The sequence below is a fragment of the Empidonax traillii genome, unplaced genomic scaffold (genome assembly GCF_003031625.1).
Source record: "Empidonax traillii isolate 1590-97213 ecotype Southwest subspecies unplaced genomic scaffold, ASM303162v1 scaffold554:size495636, whole genome shotgun sequence".
Taxonomy (NCBI): Eukaryota; Metazoa; Chordata; class Aves; order Passeriformes; family Tyrannidae; genus Empidonax; species Empidonax traillii.
The window spans coordinates 317,175-337,346 of NW_020955747.1; the positions used below are offsets into that span (position 1 = coordinate 317,175).

The following is a 20,172-nucleotide window of genomic DNA, read 5'->3' on the forward strand; positions in this document are numbered from 1 at the left end:
AGCACACCTTTCACCTGCATGAGAAATACCTGGGAATGAGAGTTTCTGCGAGTGCTGATGATACGACAATCAATACTTGTGTGCTGTAGCTGTGAATTCGGCAACGTCCCAGCAACTAACTGGATTTTAAGGAGGAAGGACTTGGTACCCTGTTGTGTTTTGGCTGTTACTGTCTATTTGGAGGATGCAGGACCCAGCTTTCTCCCTATATTATTAGGTGATAGTTGCTTGTTGAGATCTGTGGCAAAGCCCATAAAGTGCCATCTGACCTCTACACAGGCCAGGGGGTAAGGTATGTGTCAGGACTCTAGTTTAAAAGGAAGGTTACAGATATCATATCTCACAGTAAGTAGCATGAGGCAGGTATAGCTGATTTTCATAGAGCTAACCTCTGGCATATTTTTCATTGGGGATTGGATAAGTGGAATAATCTTCTTACATCATTCAACTTTCAGGCTTGGTTTAGGGTATTGGCGCGCAGCATGGGCGTCACTCCCCTGTCCCCTTCCCCCACCCCTGCTAGTTTTGGTTGAATGGTATTTTAAAAGTTTTGCAGTGAGTCTGAAAAGTCAACAACCTCCTTTTTGCAGAGTAATGCTGACTGCCTTGATGACTAGTGCTCTATTAGGGAGCAGTAGCACCCCTTGCTGGTTTTCTTCTGCTTGTTTCTGGTCTTGTGTTTCTGTCTATCTCTGCATTTCTGGTGCTGAGAATCAGACTGGATGTTTCACAAAATAAACTGAATAATTGCCAAAGATGAGTGACAAACAAAGACTAGGGTAAGCTGTGTAGCAGGAACAGGGACCTCAGGCATGGGATGGGTATATGGGCTGAGTTAGGAAAAAGGAAGAGAATAAGGGTCAGAGTTAAGATTTCCTCATTGGCAGGGACAGAGGCAATGCCAGGGAAAACCCCAGTGGGGCAGGAGGGCGGGAGTGATTGAAATGGACTTGTTGCTGCTCTCCCCAGAAATTGGGCAGCATTTATGTGTCTCCAGTGGGCACTGGAGGTGGTGTGGGCTACCTGACCTCCCCTGCCCTCCCCAGAGAGGAGAGCAGGGCTCTGCTCTTTGCAAACCAGGCCCCAGCTGTTTCCATTGCGCAGGAGGGAGTAAGTTTGCTGTTATCTCTGTGCAAGTGATAAAGCTGAATGTAAACCTATGCTGGAGCAGTTGAAAGGAAATCTGAAAAGAACAACTCCCAGAGCAGTCAGAGGAAGAGTAGGGATATATTATGGTTGGCCTGTTAGTGTATATGCCTTTGTTTTCAAAATTAATACTTCAGTAGTTGATACAGCCTGCTAAGATTTAGGTGTTTGGTCTTACAAGATCCCTTGGAATGTCTGGAGAATAGCAAGTTGTAGGTATATGACTGTTGCTTAGTAGAGCTGCCTGTGTAGCCTTGAGGAAACTTAAAAGTCGAGTTCTACACCTTACTCTTATAGTTCCATGAAATTAAAATCCTGAGTTCATGACTCTGTTACTTGCTGCATAATTGTGGGTAGAATGAGAGCAACAGTGAATATTTACACAAGGTTAGAAAATAACAAGGTGAGTGGAGGAGTGGGCAGCATGAGGTATCATGAGGTATCAAAATTGTACCATTTCAATTCAGCCCAAAGGTGAGCAGGGTGGAACTGAGAACATTTCAGTTATGAAAAGGAGGTTTAAACGTAAAATAATATTATTTGTAACAATTAGGGGAAATAGTTTTACTCTGAGTTCTCGCTATCTCTCTCTCTCTTCTTTCATAGCAGGCTTAGAGTGGCCTTGGAGATTTGGAAGGGAAGACTGTCTGGTTTTTTCACTGTCGGTTTAGATCACTGTGATGTAATTCTAACACATGAAGAGCCTTTTGCTTGGCCTCGTAGAGATTAGGAATTAGTGCTTGTCTGTGGATGTGCTGAGCCCCTGTTGCATGTGCTATGAATAGGACAAAGGGAAGGCAGTGCTTAAATAGTGAGGGTCCCACCATTTTCCAAAAGGCAGTTGGAATCAGGTATTTACTTTAATGCCTTTTCAGAGGAATTGTTGCCAAACTGAAGATTTTTTTTTTCTTCAATTTGAAATAGTTCCTTCCCTCTCCAAACAAAGCTCTAGCCTCCCCTGCAAGTTTCAGGATTTACTCTTTTGAGGGCTTTGTTTGTAATAATAATACTGTCTTTTCTGGGTCGTAATTTCAAACTGCTTGTTGCCACTGAAAAACAGAAATAAAGAAAAAATTACGGATTTAGAGAGTCTTATGAAACCACGTGACTTGGGGAACTGGAACTCAGAGCAAAACATATCAGAGTGCATAGAAAGTTTATAAAAATGGAGCTTCAGCATTCTCTTGAGTCTTCGTTATCCAACAAACATTAGAAACTGAAGAATCTTTAACATACTACGAGGAGCCTTGAACGACTTTACTTAGGTTTTTCTGTATAATACCTGGTTTCAAAGTAGTTAAGCAAGATTATGAAGAACTGAAAACCAAACAAAGCAGACAAAACCAAATATCTGTTTACACTTTTGCTTAAGTTGCAATTTTTCCATTGCCCCTCTGAAAAATGGCATTAGGGAGGTCTCACTTGGTTTGCCACTTTTTTTTTTTCATTTGCTGCATATTTTTATCTAACTGACGTGAAAAGAAGTGGTGGTTGTCATCTTTATAGACTGCTGGAAGCAAGTCCTTAAATTCTGCCCTGCAAAAGAGTACCTGGAGGAGGGTCTTAGAGTGTGGTGGCAGGGTCGAGCTAAGGGACACAGTAGACTTTAACTGTCATATGTTAAGAAAATGTTAGTTCAGGGCTTGCAAGTCCCTTGCCTTTTCAAGTTAGGTGAGGTATAGTGCATGAGAACTGCTGGAAGCATCTCTTTAAAAGAAAAAAAAAAAAAAACTAAAAGTTGCCACGTGTTCATTTAAATTGCAGTGGCCATTGGGGAGGGAACAGGAGACACTGAAAGGTAAATAAAAGAACTCCAACCCAGTGAAGGTGGTGAAGTGAAAGTTTTTCCTTTTGAAGAGCAGAAAGAAAATAGTACCTGCTTTGTTCTACAGTATCTACAAAATCCTTGCTTCTTGGGTAACTGGGATACTTAGCAGGCTTTGGGAAGTGCCTCTCAGCTCATTACTCGTTTAAGATTTTTGTTCTTCTGCAGTGTAGGTTGTGAGCAGAGAGCAGTGCTGCAGCACCACTCAAAGTACCTGGGTGTGGTAAGCACACAGTGTGGTAGTAACTTAAACTAAAAAGTAAGTTCATATCAGCGTGAAGAGCCAGCATTGAAATTAAAGGCTCTAATTGCAAGTAGGAAACCTTTTGTCACTGTAAAGATAGTCAGGTGTTGGACTGTGTAGCTCTGAAGGTTTTCAAGACCTGAGTGAGGAAAGCCCTGAGTACACTGGTCTCAAGACAGTGTTTTGCTTTACCGTGAAACTGGAAGATACTTTATCCCTCATGTTTACTCCTCAGGAAAATGTTTATTGGCTCCCCAAGGCCAAGAACCTGAAATTTGTTTCTACTCCTTTGCAAGGTCTCCTTGAAAGCTGAGTTTATGTTAAATCAGATTTCTCTCCCAGTGAAAGTGGAAGGGCGGACTCTGACCTGTCCTCTGTGTCTTCCTTTTGCTTTGCTTTTGGACTGAATTTATTAAACTGTCTATTGACTCTCTTCCTCATCTCTGAAAAGGCATTTGTTTTGTCATAGCACCTGACGTCCAAGGATCACAGCATTCTGAACAACCTGAAATGAAATAATGAGTCCACAGAATAAATCCAGAGGCTGTGTGTGCACAGCCAGGGCAACCGAGAGGATTTCACTGGCCAGTTGACTAAATCAGCAGCAAATCTAAGTAGAGCTTGAGTTTCTTGACTTTTTTTTTTGCATTAAATCTCATTTGCTCAGTGTCCCTGTGTAAAACCAGCAGCTTTTCCTCCCTCTGCAGTCAGAAGGCCTGAAGCTCCTTGTTCACACCTGTCCACACCAGTAAGTTACTCCTGTTCTTCCTACCTATTCTGAGTGCCCTGGGATAGGCTAGGAAGGGCAGTGTGTATCTTCTTTGCTAGCTGATGGTTGCATAAACCATGTTACCTTAATAAACAACCCGTTACCTCAATAAACAACCTTACCAGGAGAAAGGCAAGTTGCGTTGCACCCGCCTGGGACCCTTTTATTTATACCACCCAGGTCCCATGTGAGACAAACACTCGTCTTTATTCTCCCGCCCTCCCTTCTTCACAACATCACTAAATGGTTGGGTTTGGGATTAGTGTCTACGCTCGGATAGACTTTTCTTTCTGTCTGTAGTTCTCTACTTGGGTATTTACAGTGGGCCTCTGAAGATGGTGGGGTTGCTTTAAGTACAGCCAAGGAGTAGAATTTAGTCTATGGAATAATTTCTTCCCAGTGCTGGTGTGTGGGGAAGATAGGTATCTAATTTGCATATCCCTGGAAGTTTCCTTCTTCATGGCAGATAAGAAAAACTGGTCTCAGAGTCACTGAGACATAAGCAATGTGAACTCATGTTGTCATTTCTTGTGATGAAACTCTTTTTTATTCTCTTAGCAGAAATTTTGACCCTTAACTTCAATTTAATAGAGATTTTTCCTGTAGAAATGCAAACATTTTATTGGAAGATGAAAGAGTGAGCCACAGCAATAGCTTTAGAGCTGAGACATGCATTTTGCTTGCTTTGGCTGACAACCCCAGTACTCTTTGGCATACGAGTGCCCTGCATCCTGAATCTTCTTCTACTTTTTTTCTAGTGTGATGCAAAGTATGCCCTGAGCCCTTTTCTCTTCGTATGAGGGACTTGCTGAAATGGATGCTTTCAGGGGTAGTTCTTTTGTTGTGTTCTCTGACTTCAGTGTGTGGGATAAGCACCCAGGGTACAAAAAAGGTGCTTATTTGTACAGTTTTAGAAATCTGGAGTTATATTTAACAGGAAATAAAATCACAGCATACACTCTTTGGAGCATACTTGGGTTGCTTTCCAAATAAGGCTTGCAGTTTCTGGCAGGAAAAATTGGAATCTCTTATAACAACAGAAAATACGAACAGGCTAGAAGAAATCTTTTGCAAAATCCCAGCTCAGCTGAGGGTGAATGTGCCAGGAAAGACCAATCTTTTTGTGGTCATTGCTCCAGTGGTTTAAGGAGCTGGAAGTTTCCTCTCCCTTCCCTAAGAGTCCTGGGGGTGGAGTGATTATGGAAAGCTTCTTAACTCCTCAGCCTTTGCTTTCACATGGGTGTTGAACACATGCTCCAAAAGACCAAGGCCCAAACCTGTTCAGTGTTAGTTTTATCTCTGTGTACGTTTAGTATTTTTGCTGATCCCATTTCTGTGTCCTCCTTCTGACTGGTGACATGAGATGCCAGTTTGATAAACCACGGAAACTACACATTGCCCAATCCTTCACCCTTTCTGCTGCACTTTGGTGCTCTCTTTGGGAGGCTTCTTTTTCAGTTTTCTTCACAAGTCATGAAACTAGGGTCTGTTTTAATGCTGCTAAGATATGGGGTGCTAGATGGAGAGTGTTTAGTGTTTATCAGAAGATTGGGTACCTTCTTCTGTCTCCATTCCTCTTAGCTACCAAAAATTCCTATGCCTTACTTATAGAGGAGCCATTTTGCACACATCTCCATGACAAGTGTATTTTTTATTCATTTTTTAATGGGAGATTGAATTTGTGGGCAAGTAAGTAGATAGAAGACGTCCCAAGGAGCCCCTACAGGCCCCTCTCTGCCTGTACTCCATCACCTCACTGAAGAAGAAGGATGGGGTGGGATGTGGATGGTTGATGTGCTGGCAGGAGTGGCGGGTTGAAATAAGCCTCCTGGCACTCTCTAAATGTGTTTTTGTCTATGCACAGGACACTTCTGTACTTACTAAATGTGGGAGGAAAGGTGAGCTCTTCCTCCCCGCTTTGCCCCCCTTCTCTCCCTGTGGAAGATCTTCCTGTAAGGAAAATAGCCTGTGACAGGTTTCCTTCAGCAGAAATTGTTATTTGAGGGTAACACACAGTGAGATGCCTTCCAGTAACTTCTGGGACTGGCAGGCTTCCCTCCCGCCACTTGCAGCTGCAAATAAAAGAAAAGCTACAGAAACACGTGGGGAAGATTCCCTCTTAAACAAACCCAGAGAGGAAGCAGTGACAGAAGCCAGAAGTCCGTAATGACCTGGCAACCCCAGCGGCTGCAGCAGCACTACACAGAGATAACAGGAGAGGGCTGTGCGGTTGTCCCATAGGCACAAGGTAGCATGTCCCTACAGAGGACCCCTGCTGAACTGGTAATGAGGTGGAGTTGAGGGAGAAGGATGTTGGTGTCTTGGTAAGATGCTCCAGGCTGGGAGTTGTGATGCTCTTCTGTTTCCTTGGCACAGGGGTATCATGGGACTTATGTCATTGTTAATTGGACACAGTAAAGTTAGAGCGTTGCAAGGAGCCTGCCTGTTTTGCGCTGGAGAGATAAACACAAGGGACTGAAAGCGCCAGAAAAGCACCTCAAGTGAGGTTCAGAGGCTCAGACTCTGAGTTCCAAATTACAACACTTTGCACTCCAGCTGCTGTCTGGAAGCAGAAGTGCCCTAAGTCTGGAGGTGCTCCGGTTTGCCCAGGTTCCCGGAGCTCTGCTTTTGCATGAGCCAGCTCTGTCTCGGTAGGCACAAGCCTGCTTGCGTGCCTTACAGGGTGCTGCTGCTGGCATCCGCAGCCCAGGCGGTTTGTGTTGGAGCAGCCGGAGCCAGCTCCCAGAGCATATTTGACGTGGCAGCAGCAGTCGCTGCCTTTCTGTGCGGCAGCCCCAGGCTTGGAGCAGTATCCCTGCATCCGCACGGAGATCAACAGGCTTTCTGAGGAGAGGCCGCCGTGGGGGGAGATAGATCACTGAGGTGCCTGGGCATGGTGTCAACTCTTGACGACTGTTTGCCGTTTAGCACACTTCCTGATTTCACCCACAAGTGTATTTTTATTTATAGCGATGAATTGTGTCAAAAAGTTCAAGTGCTTTAATGATGTCCTCACAGCCAGAAGATTAAAAGAGGAAAAATGGAGAAATCTACTCTTGTTCATTAATAATAAGTAATAATAATTTTACTAAAGGCTAAATACCATCCATGTTTCTATAAATACAGTTCATGAAGTCTCTAAAAATTACTGTACGTAATCAAAAGCAGTTGTCCCAAAGACCTTGAATTTCTGTGGTCAGAGTTCCACAGAGCAGGTTCTTGCATTTCATTAGGCAGGGTCTGGGAAGAGAGCAAGGTGGGAATGAGAAAAACAGTCAGTAAGTACAAGGTATGAATGATAAGAAAAATTAATGCTGTGTAGGAAAATGGGCAGAGAATGAGCTAATGCACAAATCAGTTTAAATTCTGTGTCTTTTTACAGTGATGGGATGGGGTTTTTCCCTCAGTTCCTTGAGGGTGCAAAACTAATAATTAAAAACATTGATATTGCACAAACTAATAAACACCCTCTCTGCAGGAAAGGAGGGAGGGTATTGTGCTTGCTGGCTTGCCTTCCCCCTCCTTTCCTCTTCCCAATTTCCAAATTGAAGATTGGAATAAGGAGAGGAATTTTTAAAATTTATTTATTTTTATGGGGGCGAGGGATGTATGTTGGGGGGGAGGGGGGGTTGTCGGTTTTTTGTTTGGTTAAGTTTTTTTCATTCTTGCTCTTACCTGGCCCCTTCTTCTGCCTGCACCATGTAGCTGCTGTTCTGACACAGTCTGCGCAGGAGGAGGAGGATCGAGGGGCCGCCTGGGGCCGGGACCCCGGTGTCCCTTCCCACTCGGGGAACCGGGCAGGAGCCCCAGGTGTTCGCTCTCTCTGGTGCCAGATGTGTTTTTCAGACTGATCAGAGCCCTCGAGAGCCACTCCAGCTCGCTAAACCAGCGTGAAACCGGGCTCGGCCGAAGTGGGTAATCCTGAGCCATGTGGCGCTGAGCTGCCTCCCCGAGGCCGCCGCGGGGCTGGGGAAGAGCCAAAGCGGGGTTCGGTCCTGCAGCAGCCCCAGGTCTCTGCTGGGGCTGAGTGGGAACGCGTTCTAGGGGTGAATGCGCGGTTTCGGGGAAGGGGGTCGGGCCTGTCCCCCGGGTGTCAGCCCGGAGCGGGGACCTGGGGCGCGCAGAGCGGGCGGCAGCCACCCCCGTCTCGCCTCCCTCGCCATGCGGCCCCCGGGTCGGGCTGGGCCGGGCTTCGAGAGTTAGGGCTGCCGGCAGAGCCTCCGGCTCCCGGACAGCTCGGCCGAGTGGCGGGCCGTCCCCGGCGGCGCGGGGCACGCGTGGCGGGCCGGCCCCGCCGCGAAGGGGCATGTCCCGCTGACGTGCGGGCCGGGGATTGGCAGCGGCCCGGCCTATATAGCCGACGGGGCGGGCGCCGCACCGCTCTCCCAGGAGCGCTCCGGTTCTCCAGCAGGGCGGGCGAGCGGGCACCGGCCGGAGTGAGTCACGGGGGACGGGGGGCGGCTCCTCCGCCGCGGCGCCGACGTGGAGGCTGGCGGGGCGGGGGTGGCGGCCCGGCCCGGAGCGGCCTCGCATCCTCCCCAGGGCACCGACGTGTCGGCGCCGCTGGGAAACTCCGCGCTAACTTCCCGCCGGCCGGGCCGGGCAAAGTCCGGCGGGGGCAGCCGGCGGCGGGAGGTCAGGGCGAGTGCAGCCCCATGGCGCGGCCTCGGCCGGCACTGACACGGCTGTGCCGGCCCGCAGCAGCTGCCGCGTAGCACTGGGTGCGGGGCCGGGCCGCTGGGGACGCCGGGCCCCTTGGATGCACGGGGAGGGGGTGGCCAGGCCGGGGCGGCTCCGCGCCGTCCCAGGCGTTCGTAGGGTTTGATCGCGTTACTAGCCAAAGCGGCGGGCGTTCGTCCAGCGTCGGGCAGACCGCGGAGCGCCGGCGGCGGGCAGCCAGCCTGTCCCGGGCCGGGACACTCCACTCCTGCCGTGGCTAAGAGGGGCGAACGCCCTGGCCCTGTTCCCTGGCCACCGCCGGCGGAAGGTGTCACCCCCCCCCCGGTCCGGCGCTGTCCGTGGCCCCTGCGCTGCCGCCACCGGCAGCGTCCGACGGCCTCGGAGCCGGGCTCGGGGCTGTCACGGGGCCCCACGGGAGCGCCTCTCCCCTGCTCGCCTGACGCGGCCGCCCCCGGCCTGCAGCCCACAGGGCCGCGCCGGCTGGGGCTGTCGGGGCTGCAGTTGCCCCCTGGCACTCGCCGCGCTTCGGCCCCGTTCCCGCACAGTCCCACTGCGCTGGGCGCGCCCCCGCCGCCCCCTCGCGCTCGGCCCCGCCGGGGGCGCGGTGACAGCGGGGCCGGCCGGGCCCTTTAAGGGCGCCGCCCCGCCCCACCGCCCCGCCCCCGGTGGCGGCAGTGCTGAGGTGGCGCTGGCGGCAGCGCTGCCCGCCCGGCCCGGCCCGGCCCGCAGGGCCTGGCGGCTCCCCCGCCCCTCGGCCGGGCACTGCGGGGCCGGGCGGAGGGGCAGCGCTGTACCGCTGCCCAGGGGGACATGGTGGCGGTGCGGGCCCGGGCAGGCTCCGAGCGCAGACAGCCCCGCACGGGAGGTTCCCCAGGGCCGATGCCCCTCTCGGAGCGCGGCCGTGGAAGCCTTCCCTCAGCCCCGGTGAGAGGCACGGGTGCACGTCCTCAGTGGCGGGGCCGGCACAGGGCTCCTCCTGTCCGGGGCAGGACGTGGCGGCGAGGCCGGCGCTAGTGGAAGAGTAAACACGGGGGATGGGTCAGATGTAGGGCTGGTGGCGTCCAGAGGTGCGGTCGTGTTGCACGAATAGATGCGAAGGGAGAGACTTCATCCTGCCACACAGCAGCTGTCTGCCAGCATGATCCCCCCAAAACCAGGGGTCCTGGGCCTTTAATCTCTGGGAGACCAGTCAATTTTCAGAAAGCAAGTATTTTCATCTGTGATCACTCATCTACCAAAAGATCGACCTGCCCTGCATGAACATCTGACAGAGGACAGTGGCTACCACAACCAACCCAGCCCTACTGCTGAGTGGGGTCCTTACAGTGCTGGCTTGTAGCTACCTCCATTAACAAAGTGCTAATGTTTTTATTAAATATACTTTTAAATAACACGTAACTGACGTTTCTATTCACAAGTACTGATTGTATTGGCAGCCTAACTCATGACTTTGCTTTTGTTTCTCTTCATACAAATGTTTCCCGTGTGGTTAGGTCTGGCCCTTGCTGGAGGTTATTTTTAGGATTATTTCATTCTCTTTATTTAAGCGTGCGCTAGACTTCTGAAACTTCTTTTGGCACACAAGGACAGCCCTACAGGCGGTGTATCAACCTGGCAGTTTGAAACCTGTTGACCCAGTCAGCCGCACACTAGCATGACGTAGCTGTAACCTTAGTTTCAAAATCTAAGTGGGAAACCAAGGAGGTGTAGGATCCAAATGCAATGCCTGAGCTGCTGGTTTTGATGTTACATTTAAAATACCATTCTAATGGCTGCCTTCGATTTTGGCCAGAGAAGAATCCCTGAGACCTACAATATACCAGATGCTTGGGGTTGCTGGATATGAGGAGCATTTGCTCTTAGCTTGTTATATGGGTCATGAGACAGAAATTCATATGGATAAACCCTGGCCTTCAGTTTCTCTTTGAATATCTGACTGTTCTCTGAGGTGGAAGGAAGCTGCAAGAAAGATTTCTGCAGCTGGTGTGTACACAGTGAAACCAGCAGCTGTGCCTTGAGGTCGTGGCTTTCGGGTAGGCACTATATTGGGTGTCGTTCACCGACTTCTTGTCTTACGCTCCTTCTCTAAGGAGCAGAGCACATGCAAGGTCAGCCAGGTGGTGCTTTCTGGAGAAGTGAGAGTTACAAGGATATTTGTGCTGTTAGCAAGCCTCCAGCCAGACTTCAGCAGCTGCTTGTGATGTCTAGGATGCTGCTTCTTCCTGCCCTCGTTCCTGTTTGTAGCTTGCCATGAGGTGGTGGCACCCTTGCCAGTGACCCAACAGGCTGGAGGAGCTGCCATGGAGTCTGCAGGCATCACCGATATGGTCTGGGACAGGTGCCGTGCCACTTCCCTTGGATCTGTGGCAGCTTGAACCACGCAGGCATGTGCCAGGGACATATAATCACATGTTATACCATGGCATAACCCTGGATAGTGAGGAGAACTGAGGTATTTCTCCAGGATCAGGTTACTAGTCACCCTTTCTGTACACCAGCAAATGCCTTGCAGAGGTCTGCGTGCTGCAGCAGCTGTACTTCAGCAGCATGACTGGCTGGCCTGGTACCTACTTGCGTTGGAGTAGCAGGTCATTACAGGATTAATTGCAACATTAGTTCTATTGCTCTAACAGCACAGGTCCTGCTGCCTTGTAAGAGGTGTGTTGAAGTAGGGGAAAACCTCAACCTTGGCTGAAGTGCAGATCAGGCCTGTATGGCCCCATTGTGTCACTGCTCTTGTTGTTTTTTTCCTCCTTTCCTTCTGCCCCTACTGCCTTCCCTTACTGCGTCACAGCTTTAGTGTGATGTGAGACACCCCTTCAGCAACGCTGGGTTTTTGGGAGCCGTTTCTGGCACACTGGAAGGTTGGAGATGGCAACTGTCACTTTTCTGAAAAGTGTCTGAGTTTGCTGTTCAGAAGATGGTCTGAAGAGCACTGCAGGGTGTGTGTGGGAGAGGAGCCTCTTGTCCCAGGAGCAGGCAAAAGCACTGGATTTTAGGAGAGTGCAAGCACTACAGGAGCACATGTAATGGCTACGGGGGACTCTGGGTGTGGATGGCTGTTGTACATCTGGCAGAGTGTGTACTGTACTGGCTTTTACATTTTTACTTGTATTCTAGAACACTTTTTCAGTAAATCTGTAGATCTAGATTCAAGAGATTTAAAGCTCGTCCCAACAGTGTATTTTTTTCCTAGTTCCATCTTGTGTACACGTTTAAAATAGTCCGTGTAAACCAGAATTTTCTTTTTCTGACTTGCAGATTTAGGACTGCCTAATTTAATTTCTGGTGCATGATCTTATTTCAATAAAAACTGCAGAGCTGGACTGCCCAGCAGCTGAGTGTGGAGAGCCCTGTGTTTGCCTTAGTTTGTGAGGACGTCTATGTTGATTCACCCAAGCTCCACTAAACTACATTCCTAACTTGTGACTGATGGCAGTGTTGTTGGCAGGTTTTCAGGTTGTTAGTCTCTTCTGACTAGATGTTGATGCTCTTGCTTGCAACCCTTAAATTTCGTGTCTGTCTTGCACATCTGTTATTGATTGACTGTATTTTGTCTAATACTAGATGGCTACTCTTGTAGCCAGTGTGATGAAAGAGTAGCTACTCCAGGCTTCCTGCTGTGAGGGTTGAGTAGACAGTGGCACTACCTGTAGCCCTAGTAAAACATGACGTGTCATGTGTGGTGAGATGCAACTGGGTATGAGAGTGTTTTGGATAGGGTGCTCTTTTGAAAGTTACAGTAACAGGGGTGTTGTGGTCTTCTGTTGTCTTGGAGCAGTCACCTAATTTATTTTATTTTTTTTTTTTTCTGTAAAGCAAAAGCTGGCAGGCTGACAGACGGGCAGCTTACAGGACGGACTCTCTGGCTACTGACCATTTAGCTGGTAAGCTCATATTTTGGGAGAGCCATAGATTTTGCTTTTGCTGAGCTTACTTGACAGAGGGGCTTTCTGAGTGTCTCCCTAAGTCAGCAAGAGTTCAGGTACCTAAATAAGTTTATCAGGAAGAGGCAGCTTCCTAGGCCCTTTTTCTTTTCTCTCTAGGGATAGACAATGAATGACTGGACTGACTATCCAGACATTCGCATACTCATTTAAAAATTGCACACCATTAATAATTGATAGATTAATTAGATTATGCTTTAACAACTTCTGGTGTCCCTCTTTCCAGTGACCTTCTTAGGTTGCACATCCTCTGCCTTCTTAATGAGGAGCTCTGGTTTTGGTGATCATTGTACTTGGAGGAAATATCTCCCCTGAGTTCCTGTCTAGTTTAACAAGGGAACTGGACAGCCAAGGGGCACTGTGGGCGCTTTTCAAGAGGATAACTGGAAGAGTACTCAGTAGCACATACTTTGTCTTCCTGCAACGACTGTGCATCCTGAGTAGTGATATTGTTGCCACCTCTGTCTCTTCCAGTGGCATACCCGGATTGTGTGTGGGTGGGAAGTCGACAATGAGCTCCGTGGCAGTTTTGACCCAGGAGAGCTTCGCTGAACACCGCAGTGGCCTGGCTCAGCAGCAAGTGAAAGGTGAGCAAACACAGCTGACTTCCTGTGATGTGCCTCTAGATCCAGACTGCACAGGCAATGTTCCATGTTCTTACCCAGGCTCGCTCTGTGTGAGCACAAGCATGCAGACATTGCATTCTCTGTTCCTAGGTTAGTGTTTTGCCAGACTCTGGCTTTTCACCCTCAGCAGCACAGTGGCGGTGCTGCACAGTGGAAGGCTGTGAGGAGGCAAGCCTTGACGCTTCAGAGAGCTCTCGCTGGCAGTGCTGCCATCCCTGGGAACGGGGCACATGCAAGAGTGGGGCACTGGGCTACATGAGAGCCTCGTGGGATCAGTGTGCTGGGCTGTCATTTCCTTCCTTTGCTCAGCCAGGTGCTGGGGAAGTCACTGTAACGGTATGAACTGACTCAGTGATGGATTTTGGCAGCCATCCCCAGCTGTGAGCTGGCCCACTTGGCACAGCCCAGTGCACAACTGAGTCGAACATAATGTACAGGCTTTCCCTGGACTTTGCCTTAACTATAGCCCTTCTCACTGCCTTCCTCCTGAGCTTATGTTTGTCTTATCCCCTTCTGACCTGCACCCTTGCTCTGGTCCTTTCACTTCTTTCTGCTCAGCCTATTCTCTCCTAATTAAGCCCCTCTTGACAAAGTTGGCAATAAGGTGCTGTTTGCTGCCACCATTCACTTGCACGTTCACTCCCTGCGCGCATTGTGCCAGCTCAGACAAGGCTGTTTGTTCGTGGCATCCACTGCAATCTGTGCTATGCTGAGGTCAGTTGTGCTCCAGACTTGGCAGCTCCACAGGCATAGATGTAATAGGATTAATAGCAGTGCACAAGCCATTTGCTCTCCCTTGTTAGTGGTGCCTAATTACAATCGCACTGCCTGTGAACAGGAGCATTTCTGTGGGGAGAGCATCTCATTTACTCTATTTGCTTTACCCCAGTTACAGCTTTAAACTCTGAAGAAGAGAATGATCCTCCAACCTACAAGGAAGCCTTCCCTCCGCTCCCTGAGAAAGCACCATGTTTGGAAGCTGCCCAGGAACCTGCTGGTCCTTGGAGCAAAATTCGACCAATAAAGGCTTCTGTCATCACTCAGGTTGGTGGGATTGGATGTTTTTATTTCCTTCCTTTTCCCCACTCCCAGAAGTAGGTGAAGTGAAGCATTCCCTGGAGTATGAAATCCTTGGTATGGCAGCCTGTTTGCTGTACTTTACCCTGGTGCTGCAGCTGAGAGCTAGAACTGCTCTGGAGGGGAAGGATGTGTTGGAAAACTGTCCAGAAAAAGCTCTGCATCCCTGTTTCACAAATAGCTGAAGAATGCCTGAAGGGAGGATTACGGAATTCCTATAGTGAGTGCTAATCCCCCTTTAGGAAGAGTCCCAGCGTGGGACAGACTGCTTGCACAAACCTGGGAGGTCAGCATGCCACTGAAGTCCTGTATGGCCATGAGACAGGGAGGCACTGTCAAACAAAAGCACACTGACAGTTTGTTGCGCCCTTTTATCTGTCCTGTGTCTGAGCAGGTGTTTCATGTGCCACTGGAGGAGAGGAAATACAAGGACATGAATCAGTTTGGAGAAGGCGAGCAGGCCAAGATCTGCCTTGACATCATGCAGAAGACAGGAGCTCACCTGGAGCTGTCTCTCGCGAAGGACCAGGGCCTTTCTATCATGGTCTCTGGCAAGCTGGAAGCAGTCATGAAGGCTCGGAAGGAAATTGTCGCTCGACTGCAGACTCAGGTAAGGGCAGCTAACTGTTTCTCACTTCATCTTGCTCTTCCCCAAGAATCTGAAATGCTTTGAGACCCTTGGGCATGTAAGCCATGGCTTATAAGCCGTAGAGGTATTATTAGATGACTAATTCAGCTTTGCCATATATTTTCAAAGCAAACAGTTGGCAATTTGGAATGGAAATGAGACTTAAAATAGGGTTCAAAGTTAATTACAGGCCATAGTGTTGCATGAAGGGTGGAGTCTGAAATCTCAGTGCTGAGGTGCTGGTGCTGGCGGGAGTGCAGGCCCCTCATACAAAGCTTGCAGTGTATGAGAACGGGCCGGTGCTTTCTCTGAAGTCCTTCAGAGGAGAACGTGGAGGGGTGGGAGAAAGAAAAGTAGAGAAGAGGGAGTTCTGCCAAATGCTGAAAGCTTCCGATCAGGGTGCTGTGTTGTGTAACTCGAGCCACATTGGTAAGCAGTTGCAGCCCCCTTGTTTCAGTTGCTTTTCCTTTCAGTTCTCTGGGTTTTGATTTCTTACCTTCAGATTCTTGAGTTCATAATCAAGATGGTAGGTCGTGTCAGGGTGTATCCCAGCCGGCTGTCGTGGCATGTTTTAAAGTGTAATGTCCAAGGTAGTTAATGCAATTGTTAACACCGTGTCTGCTTAGTGCTGTTCAGCCTGTGTGTCATACCCTGCCAGAGGGAAGAGAAAGGGACAAACCCTACATAATAGCTTAGATTGTGCTGCTACAGATCCCTACTGCACTGTCCTCAAATATCCGTCCTCCTGCCCTGGCCCTGGATATGAAAGGTGTGTCTGTATTCCAACCTCTATGCTTGGCTGGCATCAGTACATGGACACAGAGTTGAAAAGGCGCACCAAGTGATCTTTTTTTGATTTGGTTTATTTATTTTCCATTGTATCTTGAATTTTAAGTGGCTTAATTAGTTAGTAGTTACATATTCACAGGGATCAAGAGCATGATAGCAATCCTAAGCTACCAGGTCAGTAAACACTTGGTGAAAATGGAAGAAGTCAGGAATCCCTGTTACAAACCAGTCCTTTAATGGTAAATTGAGGGAAGCTCTGGGGACCCCCTTTTCCAAGAGGAACCATCTTGAAGCAGTCCCAGGAGCAGCATGTGCAATGAAGACACCTTAGCACTCAGGAGTGGTAAGCATCTCTGAGCTGTCTGCCTGCTGGAGTGGGTTTTTGGTGTTGAATTTCAGTTTCCTAGGAGTCAGACTGTGTCTTGTTCTCTGTAGTCTTAGCAGCAGATGTCAGAGTTCAGATAAACTCTACTCCAGAGCCATCGCCCCAGTTTCTCTCTGGCACTGAGAGACTGTGAGACACGGGAGCGTAGGCACCTCCTCGTCTGTGCCTTAAGGCCCTTGCTAATTCAGAGTGCTGCTCCTGTACAAAAAGAAGGCTTTTGAGGAAATAGTGGGGTTTAGTCTCCTGGAATACAGGCACTGTAGATCAACTGTTCTGGCATAGTATCCGTCCTTGGACAGGATGTGCTGGAAGGCATTATGTTCACTCCTCAGTGGTACCACTAAGCAGCACATGACTTGATTTCCCTGTGCAGGCAAGGGCTCTCATAGATGCTTGGCTCTTGTGTTGCAGGCTTCAGCGACAGTTGCCATCCCCAAGGAGCACCACCGTTTTGTTATTGGAAAGAACGGCGAGAAGCTGCAGGACCTGGAGCTCAAAACTGCAACCAAAATCCAGATCCCCCGCCCGGATGACCCCAGCAACCAGATCAAGATCACCGGCACTAAAGAAGGGATTGAGAAGGCCCGACACGAGATCCTGCTTATCTCTGCTGAGCAGGTACTTCAGTCCTGTGATCTCTCATGTCATTAGCCAAATGGCCATTTTTCTTCTCCGTGGTATATTGGATGCTTGTAGCCACCATGGCCACAGCCAGTGCCTAAAATTGTTAGGTTGTTAGTCTGAACAGAGACGTACACCATGCCACTGGCTGTATGAACACTGCTGCCATGTTCTGTACCTTCTGGTTCTCCCTTTTGTCCATCTCTGAAGTAGATAAGCAGTTTGATATTTTGAAGTGAACCATAGTAGGTGCCAGCTGAGATAAGGTAGGAGATTACAGAGGTGGATATCATAAATTGGCAACAGCAGTATTTCTAGATGGAAAGGCGTGGAGCCTGCAAACTGAGAAGGGTGCTTGGGGCCAGAGTGGCAAACAAGACAGCAATGGGAATTTAGCTGCGTGTGGCAGAGATGGTAATATTGATATCAGTTCCCACTAAGGTTTGTTCTGGACCCTTCCAGGATAAGCGTGCCGTGGAGCGGCTGGATGTGGAGAAAGTGTACCACCCTTTTATTGCTGGCCCTTACAACAAGCTGGTGAGTGAGCTCATGCAGGACACAGGGACGCGCATCAACATTCCTCCACCCAGTGTTAACAAGACAGAGATAGTCTTCACAGGAGAAAAGGAACAGCTGGCTCAGGCTGTGGCTCGTGTTAAGAAGATCTATGAGGAAAAGGTACGGATGGTCCATAAAGTTTTCCATCTTCCCCCCACCTCCTCACAGCCCCTCTTCCCTTCTTGTTCTGCTTTTGTGCATCCCTCAGTTGCATCGTCTTTGTGTTCAACTCTTGCTCAGCAGCCCTTGCAGTAGTGGACCCAGATCTTAGCATTTTCTTGCTCAGCAGAGTGGGACTTGGGGTGATTCTGCCTGGGAGGTGATAGATCTCCTTATTTTCTGTCATGGGAATTAGCAGACCACTAAGAGCTCCCTGGGCACGCCTTCACAGAGGTACTACAAAGGAAGGGATGTGTGGAGGCTACAGTGTGGCCAGCTGACAGTATCAAAGTCGCAACAGTAAAAGTTGGTGAAGCGGGAATTGCACTTTATTTTCCACAGCTAGCTTCACTGTGAATATCCTTGTTGTAGGTTGTTGATCTGTTTTTCCTCATGGTTAGGTCTGTATTTATACCAGTCTGGATTTCAATAGAGATAATCAGCTTATAGCCTAATAGCCTACACAGTGTTGCATTACCACACTGCCTGGGGACAGCTGGGCGTTGTGGAAGGGCTGGGGTGTGGTCTCTTCCATGTAGTGTCCCAGGGAGCTGAGACAGAATTTTCATACTTCACCTGTGAATTTGTGAGAACGGGGCTTTCTACAGGCAGGGTCCCAAAGATGCTAGGGTACTGCAGAATCCCTCTGTTCACCTTTGCTTTGCTCTTTCCTGGGTGCAGAGCTTCACTGCATCTTGTGTCTCTCCCTTTCACTCTTGTCCTTCCCTGCTCCCTTGTGATTGATGCCCCAGTACATCTGCTTCTACAGAAAAAGAAGACTACTACCATTGCAGTAGAGGTGAAGAAGTCCCAGCACAAGTATGTCATCGGCCCCAAGGGGAATTCCCTGCAGGAGATCTTGGAGAAAACTGGAGTCTCTGTCGAGATCCCACCCACTGACAGCAGCTCAGAGACGGTGATACTGCGAGGCGAACCTGAAAAGCTTGGGCAAGCACTGACTGAAGTCTATGCAAAGGTACTGATGGGCCTCTTTTGAAAGCCCCATGAAGACACGTTTGTGGGCACTGACAGCTGTTAGGGGGGTGGTCTTAGCTGGTCTCAGTTGGGCTGTCAGAGATGCAGCTTAGAACTCAATATTGAGGGTGCACCATGGGAATTGGAATGGAATTTTTTGTGAAAGCCTCTTCAATCTGTTCATCAAACAACTTCTCTGTCTCTCAGGCCAACAGTTTTACCGTCTCCTCGGTCTCAGCCCCCTCTTGGCTTCATCGTTTCATCATTGGAAAGAAAGGACAAAACCTGGCCAAAATAACTCAGCAGATGCCAAAGGTATGGATGAGCTATTAGCTTAGCACCCACTGAAGCAGAATATGGTTTAGTCCAGATCGCTCTTTGTAGGAGGGAGAAATGTATTCTAGCATGAATAAAACCAGGGAGGAAATTACACTAATCTTACAGTATTAAGAGGAGCTATAAACTTCTGCTGCCTCAAACACTGTTCATCCTATTTTACTCTTAAGGGTTGAGTCCTTCAGGGGAAGTCTTATGTAGTACTATTTGGAGAATAATTGTAGTAGGATACCTGCAAATGCTGATTTCAATGAGGCTTCTCCCTGGTGAGTTAGGTGGTATCTAGGGAAGGGTTAGATGAGGAACTTCTTCAAAGTCCATGCAGTCTCCAGGACAGCACCAAAGCTTTATGGTCTGGACACTGTGATATGGCCAGAATTGTAAGTATCCTACTCGTAAAACACGGGAATGATGCGTGTACCCTTAGTGGCAGATTGATGGTGTAGGCCTGACTGACTGCATTGGCCTGTCTTGTGTCTTGGAAAATCCTGATGGGTTTCCTTGCCTTGTGTCTCAAGGTTCACATTGAATTCACCGAAGGAGAAGACAAAATCACTTTGGAAGGACCTACAGAAGATGTGAATGTGGCTCAGGAACAGATTGAAGTCATGGTCAAGGATCTGGTAAGTTAGTGGTACTAGTTCTATTATGTAAGAAGAAAGTGGGGAAAGATGGGGCAACAGAGCACAGATGAAGTGTAGATCACATCTGTGGGATATCTTGACAGGCTTAACAGAACTTGCAGAAGGCAAGTGGTGTGGCAGATGAGCAAAACCCTTGGTTATGAAGCTTGTTCATAGCATTCTTAAAAAATCAACAGTACATCTTAAGTCTTTTGATGCAGAGAAGGAAGGATTCTCTTTCAGTCGCAGTTGGAGAAGCATTTAAGTCCCTTAAAACATTATATAAGCATGGTATTCTCAGCTCAAACCAGAGGAGTGTTCTGCTCTGCCCGATAGCAGAGAGGAATGCCTGTAGCTGGCTGCTGGAGACTCAGTGCTGGCACTGGCAGTGGGCAGTCACGTTGGGCACAAACAGCAACAGAGGGGGCCTACCCTGCCTAGCCCTGTTCAATTCTTTATAGATCAACCGGATGGATTATGCAGAAATCAACGTAGACCACAAATTTCACCGACACCTCATTGGCAAGAATGGAGCTAACAGTAAGTGGGATGCCTTTCTAATCCTTCCTCTGTTCGGACTTTCTGTCAGAATATTTTGATCATATTGTGGCTCTGCAGCTCATCCAGGGTGCTGTGCTCCTTCATGTTGCCTCTGCTCTTCTGGAGTGAGGTTGGGACAAGGAGATAAATGGGCAGTGAGGCCTTGGCAAATGTGAAGTGTCTTGGAAAGTTGAACAGATTACTTTGCCGTGTCCAGGAGGAATTTTTTTTGCGGGAGGGCCGG

General features: G+C 48.9%; 1 protein-coding gene across 2 annotated transcripts in view; it reads left to right on the forward strand.

Moving 5' to 3' along the window:
- HDLBP (high density lipoprotein binding protein) overlaps nt 1-20,172 on the forward strand; it is a 39,339-nt gene that overhangs the window by 5,706 nt on the left and 13,461 nt on the right. The window contains exons 1-11 of one of the 2 annotated variants that reach the window (XM_027897657.1): nt 8,313-8,420; nt 12,484-12,551; nt 13,086-13,198; nt 14,127-14,281; nt 14,709-14,924; nt 16,528-16,734; nt 17,200-17,415; nt 18,224-18,430; nt 18,637-18,744; nt 19,284-19,388; nt 19,850-19,928. In XM_027897657.1, coding sequence (XP_027753458.1) covers nt 13,123-13,198; nt 14,127-14,281; nt 14,709-14,924; nt 16,528-16,734; nt 17,200-17,415; nt 18,224-18,430; nt 18,637-18,744; nt 19,284-19,388; nt 19,850-19,928 — 1,369 coding nt within the window. In that variant the 5' untranslated portion in view covers nt 8,313-8,420; nt 12,484-12,551; nt 13,086-13,122. Of the gene's footprint in view, nt 1-8,312; nt 8,421-12,483; nt 12,552-13,085; nt 13,199-14,126; nt 14,282-14,708; nt 14,925-16,527; nt 16,735-17,199; nt 17,416-18,223; nt 18,431-18,636; nt 18,745-19,283; nt 19,389-19,849; nt 19,929-20,172 lie in introns of those variants that run through there. The other variant, XM_027897656.1, reaches the window with a different exon arrangement.